This window comes from Ursus americanus, chromosome 12, assembly GCF_024610735.1.
Source record: "Ursus americanus isolate L20-20 chromosome 12, mUrsAme1.1.p, whole genome shotgun sequence".
NCBI lineage: Eukaryota > Metazoa > Chordata > Mammalia > Carnivora > Ursidae > Ursus > Ursus americanus.
Genome location: NC_142138.1, coordinates 37,671,129 through 37,684,142, shown reverse-complemented (window position 1 = coordinate 37,684,142; position 13,014 = coordinate 37,671,129). Strand labels below are relative to the sequence as shown.

The 13,014-nt window shown below is 40.3% G+C and overlaps 2 protein-coding genes across 3 annotated transcripts in view; one reads left to right on the top strand and one right to left on the bottom strand.

Moving 5' to 3' along the window:
• The window catches only part of SYDE2 (synapse defective Rho GTPase homolog 2), a 78,828-nt gene extending 65,844 nt beyond the window's left edge, over positions 1-12,984 (top strand). The window contains exon 9 of the mRNA XM_087866069.1: positions 8,259-12,984. The gene's annotated coding sequence lies outside the window, so the exon portion shown is untranslated. The remainder of the gene's footprint in view (positions 1-8,258) is intronic.
• DNAI3 (dynein axonemal intermediate chain 3) overlaps positions 629-13,014 on the bottom strand; it is a 64,659-nt gene continuing 52,273 nt past the window's right edge. The window contains exons 19-23 of one of the 2 annotated variants that reach the window (XM_045801878.2): positions 6,935-7,065; positions 4,932-5,136; positions 3,357-3,448; positions 2,182-2,304; positions 629-927 (exon numbers count right to left, since the gene is read on the bottom strand). In XM_045801878.2, the coding sequence (XP_045657834.1) occupies positions 787-927; positions 2,182-2,304; positions 3,357-3,448; positions 4,932-5,136; positions 6,935-7,065 (692 nt within the window). In that variant the 3' untranslated portion in view covers positions 629-786. The remainder of the gene's footprint in view (positions 928-2,181; positions 2,305-3,356; positions 3,449-4,931; positions 5,137-6,934; positions 7,066-13,014) is intronic. The other variant, XM_087866071.1, reaches the window with a different exon arrangement.

Sequence of the window (13,014 nt, the reverse complement as noted above, 5' to 3'; positions counted from 1 at the left end):
CATACAACATTGACTAGAAGACATGTTGGGGGCACTGTGTTGTTCCACATCGCAGAAGAAAGCTTTCAATTGTTCACCATTGAGTATAATGTTATTGTAGGACTGGTTTAGATATCCCACATCAGAAGAAGGAAGTCCCCTTCTTTTTGTAATTGCCAAAAATTTATCGTTTTATCATGAACAGATGTTGAATTTTATCACTTTTTTTTTGGCATCCATTTGGTATCATCAATTCTCTCCTTTAATCATTCATTGATTTATTTTCTACAGTTAAGTTAACCTTGTATTCCCTGGGCAAACTCAACATGATCTTTATATATCATCCTTTCTTTATACATATATTCCTGGATTCGATTTGCTACTAGTGTATTCAGCACATAGCCCTACAATCTGTGCAGGGGCTCGGGGGGCGGGGAGCACTGCTTGGAGGGGCAACCAAAAGCAACCTGATAATTAGGAACAAAGTTTGATTTCCACTTCTCTCTGGGATTAGGGGCTCTAAATAGATGTCAAGGACTGGGGGTGAAGAGATTACTATAGGAAAATGAAAATTCCGTTATAGATAACCTTCATATTCAGTACAAAGTTCAGTACTCATTCAATCCAAAAATCAAAACAGATCTTATTGTTATAAATCAAATTTTAATAGCAGTGAAATAAAAGGCTAATATTTATAAGTAAACCCATTTAATGTTCAGTTTGCTTGTTCACCTTACATAAAAAATGATGAATAAAAAGAAAAGAAAGTCCTACAAAGTTCCCAAAACACCCCTGCAGAAAGCTTTTCTATAAGTCCATGAATGACATTGTCTCTTTCACTTTGATGAAGCCAAGGTTGATGAGGGTGTTCTTTTCCAGTTCTAAGTAACTCTCATAGTCCAATTTCAATTCAGCCTCCAGCTGTTCCTTTGACTTCTGATACGTTTTCTAGGGGGAAAAGCCAAATCATCCCAATAAAGCACTGACAGCTGGAAATACCAAAGAAAAGGAAACGGCTGTTTTTGAGCAGTCGGCCTAGCCACTGCGCTCTGGGAGGGTTTTGCGGGAGGGCAGAGGGCAGGAGGGCATCTCTGGCGCAGTGGGGGAGAGCGTTAGTAGACTTTCAGTAAATGGGAACCAGTATACAGACAGATGGGTAGGAACTTTACTATAATATACTACATGGGAACTATAAAATTTGAGATGGAGGAGAATTTGGTAGAGGATACACCTTTCTACCAGAAAGGAACCTCAAGCTCTGAAGCCCCTCACCTTCCTGTTTCCCAGCCTCTGTTTGATATGAACTCTGTCACTCTTGGTCTTCCCTTGCCCACTGGAATTGGAGCCTTCGGATATTCTGTGAATTCAGTTCTCTCTCTCTCAGCAGAGGTCCTCTCAGTCCATGTTTCTACTTCTCTCTTGCTCATTCCCTACCTAAGCCTTTTGTCACCAGCAATTTCACCACTGATCCCATTTATAGATGCCTTATAGGCAAATATATTACCTCCTTCAACACAATTATTCATGTGGGGTAGTGCATGGGGCACCTTGCTGGCTCAGTCCACAGAGCATCCGACTCCTGATCTCAGAGAAGTGAGTTTGAACTCCACATTAGGTGTAGAGATTACTTGAAAAAAAAATTTTTTTTTTTTTTTAAAGAAAACAGGTAGTGCAAAAAGAGTGGAACATAGAATCAAGACACATGGGCTAAAATCCCAACTCCACCCACCACTACTAGCTACGAGATCTGGAGCAAGGCTCATGTCACTGCTGAGCTTCCGTTCTTGTCTTTAAAATGGGAATACTGATAACTACATTTTAGGGTTAGGCTTTCAGTTCAGTAACCTGTTTTAAGGTATTATTCACCAGAAGTTAAAATCCTGTGTAATGAAAGATTCTAAATTTTGAATTGTTGTATCTATGAATGATATTCAGATGCCTTTGTATCTAAAGAACTTTGAAATTATGGAAAACTTCATAAAGTTAAGTTGGTTAGAATCTAGGTAGCTGTCCAGTTGATAGTTGTCGCTCATGGTAAGCTAGGAAATGCGAGAAATACCCTCCCTCTTGACTGTCATGAGAAAAAGAGAAGAATGTGAAAAGGCATAATTTTCCTATTGAAACTGTGGAATAAGCCAAATATACATATTTCCACTGGGGTTAGAGGAAGGCCACGGCTTTTGTTTCTGAAATTTCACTTACAACTTTTTTCTTCTCAAGTTCCAGCTCCATTTCCTTCTTTTCTTGTTCACGAATTTTCTTGCGTTGCTCTACATATTCCAGATGTTTGACTTCTCTTTCGAAGTAGTAGTTTATACTTGATACCTGTTAGAAGCACAGGCCCGTGAGAGGGGCACCCACGTGGAAGCCCCCATTTCCTTCACAAGGCTCTAGAAGAATTCCTGCTGCTTATAATTCATTAGTTGGCTTACGGGCTTTGGGATACCTCCCACAGGCCCACTACCAGAGGAGCGAGGCTCCACGTGGGGACTCCTGTGCTAAGGTCCAGGGCCCTGCAAATTGGAGGATTCCATGAGGGGAGTGGGTTGGAAGGAGAGAGCAGCAAAAAATTATAATTTTATAAAAGAAATACTCAGGGATGGCTTTTTTCCCTTTTCCTGCTTCTCACTTCTAAGCCTGAGGAAAGTATCATATCATCAACCAAATTTGGAAAACCCAGAGGAGGAGTAACCCTAAAGGGACAGGAAGGGGAGCTGAGTTCCCCGGAGGCTTGGTGTGTGCACAGAAGTACAGAGACAGTGAAGTCAGCAGAGACCTTGGGCAAAGTGGTCAGAGGATGGAAAGATTTCTGCTTGGCAGTTAAGGAGGCGGGTGTTGGGATTTGTGGCGGATTGCAATCTGTATATTTAATGTTGATTGTATAGTATTTACATATTTTTATTCCTTGACTTTCTCATCACCTCATTATTCACACTGAAACCTGTGGGCGGTGCCTATGGAGGGGCAGAACATTGCCCCCTCAGCCGTGCTACCTATAGTACACCAAGCTGGGGGAAGATGGGGTGGAGGTGGGCGATGGAGGGGTGTATCAGAATGTCCACTGGGCCTCTGGGAAGGGCATCACTGAAACAGGAGTCCCGTGCTTTGGTTACAACCTGAAAATAACAACTTAGGAATCCCCAAATCAATTCTTTTCTGAATCTGGGCTTCATTTACTTGCCCTCTCTCTCATCACATTTGTTCTTCTGTGGTTTCAAGTTATTTAACTCATACAACAGAAATACATCCCTTATTTGGGATTGTATGATTCTTTTGTTTTCTTACAGTGCAAAAATGCTGTCATTTCTGAACACACTTTTAAAACATGCCTCAGCAATATCTGGTCACAGAAATTCTCAGAGCCAAAAGTTACTAACCTCATTGGTGGAAGGGTGACTTAATGTCCAAGGAATTTCCAATATATGCAGTGTTCCATAATAATCAGCTATGGCTATAAATTGCTGCCTAGCTGAAAGATCCAAAAAATGGGGGGAAAAAAACAGAAAGTCATCCTGGAGGTTAAATATGAAATGTGTTTTTGTTTTGTGGTCTCCCAAAAGACCTGCTGTGGTTACGATAATCTTGGCATCTTCATCAGCCATTCATGACTGAGGACGATATTAGCTAATATATAAAAATCATTTTTTCCAGTTGATGAAATGAAAGCCAAGACCCTGAGCCTTTGTCAGCCACCCTGCCCACCTCAAATCTTGTCTTCTTAGTGCTTGTTTAAGGAGTGTGGCTCCTAGCTGAGGTTGACCCTCTGTGTGGCTGGGCCACTGGGCAGACTTGAGAAGAAAGTGGGGATAATACAGGGAAAGATTTTCAAAGAAAAATCATGAAGCCAGTTTTCACCAAAGACTCAGTAAGGGCTGAAGGATACCATTATCCAGATGAATTTTAAAGATATAGCCAGAATCAGTTTTTTTATTATAAAAACAGATCACTTCTTTTGATCATTAAAAATGGATATAAAACACAAATGTGTTTAAGAGCTTTAATTTTCTACCTTATCTTATGGGTTTTTTTTCTTTTTCTCATTTTTAGAAGGTTTGGTTTAAATTGTTAAATCCTAGACTTATAATCCCTGGATGTATACAAAAGCAATGTTTTATAGCAAAGATGGAAAAAAAAATCCCCACACTTGGTGACATGTAAGGTTAAGCTGTAGCCATACTATGACATTCTAGAAATTCTGAAGACTGAATTTCTAAACACAATCTTTCTGTAAGAAAAAAGGATAGAAAGACAATTTTATGCCTGCATATCTCTGGAAACAAAGGGAAACTTCTTTTAAAAGAGGCAAATATGCTGGGTTTATGTAGAAAGTAGTGCTTGAGTAAAACAGAGAAATTGGGACAAAGGATATAAATTACTTTTCCAAGGACACATCCTTGAGTTTCTGCTTGCTTTGTCATACATTGTTTTTTTTCTCATAAGTAGTGCAAAAGTTAAAAGTTTAAATAGATAAATGACCCCAGAGAGTCATTTGATCTCATGAAAAGAAGTGCTTGGTATTGTCCAGGGAAAAACCACAAAAATTATAGATTATTGAAAGTTTGTGACATAATGAAAAATTAAATATACAAGAATTACTCTCTTTGGAAAGAAGCAGCAAAAAGTACCAAAGATTGAGGGGTCACCCTATCTGACCTGGAGAAGATGAGAAGGATGCTTTTCATTGTGTGGTTGGTTCAAAATCAGCCTCTGCTTGTCATACTAACCATGCCTCAGAAATAATTGTCGATAGAGAAAATAATGAGAGAAACTCAGGTTGTATCTGAAGTTTGAGTGCAAGAAGGAAGGGAAAGGAAGGGAAGAGAAAGGATGGGATGGGATGGGCAAAACTAGAGAAAAAAATATCAGAGACTTTCCAGATGAAAGTCAAAATGTTCTTGAGTTACCCCCAAAAAGCAAAATAACTTAATTAAATTTAATTAAAATTAACACACCAGAGAAGGTCCAGGGTTTGATGTAGGTGATCATAGTTATGCAGATGTTTTGTGACAGGGCCGGCTCATGAGTTTTCTCCAGAAGGTCCCAGATGTCGATGTATCCATCTTCTCGGCCAATATAGAAAACTCCAGGCCTTGTCAGGGACCAGTGGCCTGCAGTATACCTTTTTGGTGCACAGGATGACTGAAGGAGGGGTCCAATCTTTAAACAAAATTTTAAAAGGACACATGAAAACTTTCGTTATTACCTGGGGTGTATTCGTGATGATTTTCTTGAAGTACAACTCAGATGGCTATGATCATGGACCAGCACAATATGCCCACTCTGAAGTCTTAATTCTTCTTGTAGGATTTTATACAATGCCAACTCTTTTCTTTCCTGTGTGTTTTTTATAACATTTTTTTTTCTTATTTTAGTTGCTTTTTAGAAAAGATCAAACCTTCCAGTTGAGCTGGAGATTGGTGGATGTTAGATAAGTAAAGGTTATAAGGAAATTTTGCTTATACCTTTATTTTGCTGTCAGGTGTCTGTTTCCCATGGAGCCAACTCTGGCAGCCAGGGAAAAAAGCAAATAAAAGTCAATTCCAGCTGTGAGCTGTATCCAATGGCTTGTAAATATTGTTTGGAAGAGATTTTAGATCAGCAAAGCATTATAAGATCAGCTTTTCTTCTCTTTACCATGGGGATAATTTGCCCTCTTTGGGAGGTTTGACTAGAGAGAGAACAGATCAGAATGTGTCATGCTCCAGCTGACAAGCAGAGGTACTCATTTATCTACTTACAGCTGCCGAGACTAAACTAAACTGCGGAGCTGTTTCCTACCCTCTGAAACATGCCTGAGAAACTTCCCTGTGCGGAATGAAGACTATCTCACATTCGTGGACTCCTTATCCTGTTCTTGCCCACCTTGCCCAGCTCCTTCCATTTCTGTGGGTAACCAGGTTCTTGGCCCCTGAATAGTCTATGGACAACCTTGCCTAATTTTCTTTTTCTTTAAGAACGAAACTGATACTTATTCACTGTAAAAAAAAAAAAATTGGACATACTGAAGTACATTGGTATAAAGTAGAAGTCCTTTTGTGGATGGACATTTTAAGTAGTTTCCAATTGTTTCAGTGACAAATTCGTATGTAAATTCACAGTATTTGTGTAAGTTGGAGTCCCAGAAGTACACACATATATATATATATCATTTTATTTAAAGAATGTATAAATTCTTTATTGAAGAATATGTGTATATTTTTATTCACTTTATTCAAAGAATATATATTCATATAAATGTTATATGTATATATAAATATACACATTACATATTATTTTTTCAAAGAATGTATGTATTACAATTATGAAATAGATATATATTTCAGATTTTGATAATCTTAAATTGCACACCAATGGGAACTGTCATGCTGATTTCCCCACACCCTTGCTTCACTGGATTTTATTAGTCTTTCTAGTTTTTGGCAGTTTAGCTTCTATTTGCCTGGAACGAGGCCCTCTCCTAGTCCTGACTGCCAGAGTCCTGGCCCTGCCTCACTGTGGTCCATGAATGTCTCTGGTCTCTTGGCAATGGACCCCTTAGTTTTCTTACTTCCACTTTCTGAACCTGTAGACATATTCCTGCTGCAGAAGCAAAGGTGACAGACCCAGTGCTTCTCCTTGGACTTCATAGTAACCAGCATCCCATCATATATTTGAAGGGGAGAAAAAAACATAAAGCAAATTAACTGCCCACAATACATATTTTGAAGAAAAGACTGTTAGGTCTTAGAGAGCTAAAGACTTGTAAATATTGTTTCCTTCCCTCAGGGAAGAAAGGCAAATGGTTGTGTTTTCAAAAGGCTTACAGTCTGCTGACAAGCTGGAACCCAAGCCATCTGTTCTAATTTCTCTAAATGTGTCCCCAAGGCACTGTTATGTTAGAACAGTCTGTTGTTTCCATTGTCTTTCTCTGAACAAAGGACCACACGCTCACTCCTGCCTTTCTCAGGCAACTCACCATAACACCTTCTTTCCAGATGGCCACGTTCCATCCCCCAATGGTGAGGATAATGTCCTGGTAAAAAGGTGACCTCTGAACAGTGTGGACAGCTCCATCATGGACAGTATAAAGGCTCACTGGCTTCTTTGCTGTCGGGATGGAAAAAGCCATTTCATCTTTAATAATAATGTTTATATTCCTGCATGAAGAATGGGCAGAATTGCAGTGGATGGATAGGTCATGATTAATGGGATCCAAGCAGAGACAACAAGAGATCAGTTGGGGTAAATGAATCTGTCAAGGAACAGCTCTTCTTTTTTTTATGGAAAGTCCAGGGAATTTCCATCAAGGCCATTTTTCCAGCTCAAAGGAACACTTCATGTTCTTATTCATTCACTCATTAATGGTCAAAAAATATTTGTGGATTTCTTATATGTATCTATAGGTACTATAGCTGGCTGGGTAAACAATGGCTAATAAATGAACATGATCCTGCCTTCATGGAGCTTACAATCTAATGGGAAAGACAGATTCTCAATAAACAATATCCAGTATCCAATAAACAACTCCCAAAGTATATAATAAATGTTAAAAGTGTTGTGGTGGAAAAAAATTACAAGAAAGAGTAACAAGATACATCCATAATTTAGACCGAATGGTCAGAAAACGCTTCTCTGAAGATGAGTCATTTAGTCCTAAATAGCACTTTGGTGTGGGAAGATTTTGATGTGGAGGAGTATTCCAGACAGAAGGAACAATACACACCGAAGTCCTGTGGAGAGAAATGCTTAGTGCCTTTATAAATTTGAGGAAGGCAGTAAGACTGAAATCTGGTAATCCCAGCATGAGACATATGATACAGATGGGGACCAGGAGGGTCCAGGCCACACAGGGCCTTGTAGGAAAGGAGTTTAGATTATATTCTCCACATGATGTGTTTCAACGAGTCCTTTAGGCCCAGAAGACAATCTGACTGCTGTGAAGAGAATGAATTAGAGAGAGGTAAAAGAGAAGAGGAGACACCATAGGAGGTAGTTCTGGGAAGAAAGCATGGTAGCTGGATGGAAGGTACAATGGACAAAAAGTAGATAATCGAGAAATATTTGCAAGCTGGAATTGGCAAGACTTACAGATGGCGTGAATAGCAGGGCTGAGAATGATAGATTTCTGGTAGGAGGAGCTGACTCCATGGAGTTTCCATTTATTGCAACTGGGAAGACTACGGGGAGGCAGGTTTGGATGTTAAGATCAAGAGTTCTTTTTAGTCTCTGCTCCAGCCTGCATGTCCTCCTTTTCCCCTAGGCTGTCTACCTCACCATTGCTTGGGTCTTCTCTCCCCCAGACCTGGCTGCAGAGCTGGCTGCTCCCTACTCCTTGCTGCGCACACCCACGTCAGGGATGACCATAAAGGTATGTCCTATCTTGTCCAAACCATGATGCCTGGCTACCTTATATATCCAAACCATGAACTTACTGTGAATCCCATCATATTGATAGCTGTGTGAAAGCTGGATTTCTTCCCCCCGCCCCCAGAACCCTCATGGGATATTAAGCAGAAAAAATATCCCCACCTACTAAACCTTGCAAATAACTCATAAAGTAGAGTTTCAAAGAGATACTTGTCCGCCCATATTCATAGCAGCAATATTTGGAAGCAACCCAAGTGTTTATCAATAGATGAGGGAATAAACAAAATATGATATATACATCCAATGGAATTTTATTCATCCTTTGAAAGGAAGGAAATTCAGACATGCTCCAACATGGGTGAAACTTGAGGATATGATGTTAAGGGAAAGAAATCCATCACAAAAAGACAAATACTGTATGATTCCACTTACATGAGGTATCTACAGTAGTTACATTCAGAGAGAAAAAAAGTAAATAGTGGTTGCCAGATGCTGAGAGTAGAGGGGAACAGGGAGCTAGTGTTTAATGGGTACAGAGTTTCAGTTTTGCAAAATGGAAATGGGACTGGAGATGGGTTGCACGACAATGTGAATGTACTTAATAGTACAGGATTATACACTTAAAAATGGTTAAGATGGTACATTTCACATTTATGTATATTTTACCACAATTTAAAAATTTTATAAAAAGTAAAAATAAAAAAATTTAAATGTAGCTTTCCTGGATTAAAAAAAAAAAAGGACCAATTTTCCTCCAACTGAAGTCCTATCCAAAAGATAGCATAAGAGACATACTTCTAAGGCCATCTTGAAGCAATCTGGAAGATTCCTGGGAAGTCAGGAAAGCCCTGGAAACCAGCAGCTTTCTTCTTGTTGCCGCTCTTGTTTCTCAGAGCCTGGTTTTCACCTCCTATAGTGGGGCTTCCTAGACATCACCTCACTCTGGTGAGCGGGCCATCCACGAGTCTGGAAGCCCTCTGCAGAAGGTAATGATTACCAGCGATAACAAGATCAACTACCACCAAGATTTATACTTTAAAATAACATGTTAAATGTTCTCAGCCCATATCTTTTCCTTCCTTTTGTCCTTTTAGGGACCTCTAGCTCCATCTAGCAACGGATAGAGCTGTCCTTAAGTTATTAAATGGAGTACCAGAGCCCACAAGCCAGGTTGCTATGAGAAAGTTACAATAAACAAAGAAGTAGTTTCCGGAATCATTATCTAATGCCAGATTCAGTATAGCGGTGTGATTAAGAGTACAGACTGCTCAAATTCAAACCCTGGCAATGCTGGTAGCTTCCCCCTAGGGTTGCTGTGAGGATTAAATGAGCTAATCCATGGAAAGTACTTGGACAAGCGCACGGTGCATGGCATGTGCTGATTTGTAAGTAGAGTACATGAAATAATTATGTCAATTGTCATCATTCAGCCTGCATTGCTTGGCTTGTCACTTAGATCATCTGGAAATTTTGTTCGGTTTAGCCTTTTTTATCACATATATCTCATTCAGGGTACTGTCTTTCCAAAGTTTTTTCTTAGAAGAGGGAATTCTCCTTCCTGCCTTATTGTTGATAAGCATATGGGGTCCCTAGGAAATCAAGAACGATTGCATCCCAGTAATCACCTCATCTTTACTCAGGTACACTCCATGGTGTTTACGGAAAACATTAGACTGGTAGCTCTCAAGGAAAACACTGCCAGTTCATGGATGTAATTAGGGCAAGCAGTGCATAGTTTAGAGGGTTAAACATTGACTTTTTCTGAACTTCAGCCATTAGCCAATGGGAATAACAGTGTTTGGCTTTCCATGTTACAAAATGCTGGACTGATGATTTTTAAGTTATTTTTAAGTACTGTGATGATTTTAAAGTATCCTTTTAGTAAGTGGTTACAACTGTTTCCCGCGCCCCCTTTTTTTGCAATGAACCAAATGCCAAGAAATTAAAAACAACATTTCTTCTTCTTTACCAACCTACATCCCATTCGTTACGAAGTCCTGGCATGCTGACTGCTAAGTCTCTCTCACATTTCCTCTGCTGTATATCCCTGTCACCATGCCTATACTTAGTCCTCTCTATCTCTCATCTAGACCCTTGAAAGTGGTCATCCTACTTCCATTGTAAGTGCCACCAATAAAGTAATCTAGCCCCTACTTTCCTGCCAGAGTGATATTCTGATTATACTGGTGGCACTAGGATAAGGTTCAAAGCTTAGTAGGCACTTCAGGCTCTTAGTCCTTTGGACCCAGTTGTCCTTCCTGGCACCTCTCCTGCTGCCCTCTCTATTACTATGCTTTGGCTAGTAGATCTCCCTGTTTCTTAATTGTCCACCGCTCTTTTAGGTTTCCATGTTTTTGCATTATTATTCCTTCTATCTGGCATGTCTTTCTCCAATTGGAAAATTGCAATCTATTCTTCAAGACCCAGCTCGACTGTATCTCTCTTCAGTAGGGCCCTTTCTTAATAACTCAAGAGAGTTGGTCCCTTCCAGGTTTCCCATGTCACTTTGTTTTTGCTTCTAGCCATAGCAGTAACTGAGGGTAATGTCTTCATTTGTTTATGTGTTTGACTTTTCTAATAATCATGGAACTCCTACGGGGGAGGATAATATCTTGTTCGTCTTTATATCCCTAGTGCGTGGCACAGAAGAGATTCTCAATAATGATTTGATGAATGAATGAAAGTAAGAAAGAAAAAACAAGGGTCACCTGGTGGCTCAGTCAGTTAAGTGTCCAACTCTTGATTTTGGCTCAGGTCATGATCTCCGGGTCTTGAGATCAAGTTCCATGTTGGGCTCCACGCTAGGCATGGAGCCTCCTTAAGATTCTCTTTCTCCCCTTTCTTCTGCCTATCTCCACCCTCTGCTTATGCTCCCTTGCTCTCGTGCATGTGCTCTCTCTCTCTCTCTCTCTCAAAAACAAAATAAAACAAAACAAAACAAAACAAAAAAACCCCACAACATTAGTGAATTTGAATCATAAAGCTCTTGGTTTTTAAGTTTATTGTCACTGGTTATTCTATAAATGGAATAAAATTTAAAATAAATAACTAACCCTGCTTGTCAGGGTCTGCCTCAAAAGCAGTTTAGGAAGCTGGCATCATGGTAAGGCCCCAAGAAATTCTGAGACTGGAAAGAACCAGTGTAACCAAGTCATGGCATCAGGGTCTCAACTTGTGTCCCAGCAGTACAGTGGAGACTGCTGCCATGTGCATGCAGTACACGCACAATTAATAGTCAAGAATTATTGAATACACAGATACATGAATAAGCATAAAAGTAGCTGAATGTAATTCATTATATCTAATATATAATTTTGAGTTCAACTTTTAAATCCTGGAATTTGAAATGAATGTAAAGTGGAAAATCAGTCTCAGTTCTGCAAGCACTTGACCTTTCTTTGGATCACATCTAATTCTCTCTCAATGCCCCACTCTTATCAATAACATACATTTGGGTCTCTGGTCAGAGTGCTTTCGTTTCCAGATTAATATGGCTGCCCTGGAGGCAATGCTGAGAAAGCACGCCTTCCTGGGTCTAAGGCAGACTCCAGTCTGCAGAGCCAAACTCAGTAGATAGAAGTGGAGGAGGTAAAGTTCAAGGCAGAGACCTGAGACCCAGCAGGGTCCCCTACAGGCTGTATCTCTAACCTCTGACCCCGATCAGTCACTCCCATGCCTGCTTGTCCTAAGATCTGATCCCCTTCTGCAAACCTAGCTTGGCTGCCCCATCTTACTGCTCCATGGTATGCAAGCAGTCCCAGCAGCTGCCTCTTCCTGTGCTTCCGGTCATTCCACATTGTGAAACATGGCTCAAATACATTTTCATGCCATGATCAAATCCAAAGCTTTAAAGTAAGCAGCTGTAATTGTAGTGAACCCCCAGGGCTCCAAGCTTTGACAGGGAGCTTAGCTGATTAGGGAGCCTGAACTCTTGATTCCCACTCCCAGCTGGGTGTGGTCCCCATCCCGCTGCTCAGCTGCCAACACTCTGGGCACCACCAGCCCCAGCCCAAGAGGAGCGGCCCGCAGCTACTTTTCCGTACCATTCTGATGCTATCAAAATCATTGTAAATTTAGCTTATAATTTCACATTGATTAATATTTTTCATATTGATGAGCTACCAAGTTGTTGAATTATTGAAACACATTGTTTTTTTAATTTAATTGTCCAACTGTCCTAGTCTTTTAAGCATCAATAGATCAGTCCTCCTCAAATTTTGGGGGGGGGTGAAAACAAATCATCAGGTGAATCTTATTAGAAATCCATATTCTGATACAGCAGGCCTCTGGTAGGGTCCAAGGTTCTGCATTTCTAACAGGCTCCAAGTGCTGCTGTTTGAGGCCCTCACTTTGAGTAAGTGCAGAGACAGGACCTTAATTAAGTGCCTTTCCTCCCATCAGCAAGGCCAGGGTTACCCAGCACTTTGTAAAAAGTAATAACTTAGGGGCACCTGGATGGCTCAGTCGTTTAAGTGTCTGCAGCTCAGGTCATGATCTCGGGGTCCTGGGATCAAGTCCCATGTTGTGTTCCCTGCCCGCTCCTCTCTGCTCTGCGGGAGAGTCTGCTTCTCTCTCTCTCTCTGCTCCTCCCCCGCTGCTCGTTCTCCTCTCTCTCTCAAATAAATAGACAAAATCTTAAAAAAAAAAAAAAAGGAATAACTTACTCATAACAGAGCAATCATCAAAACT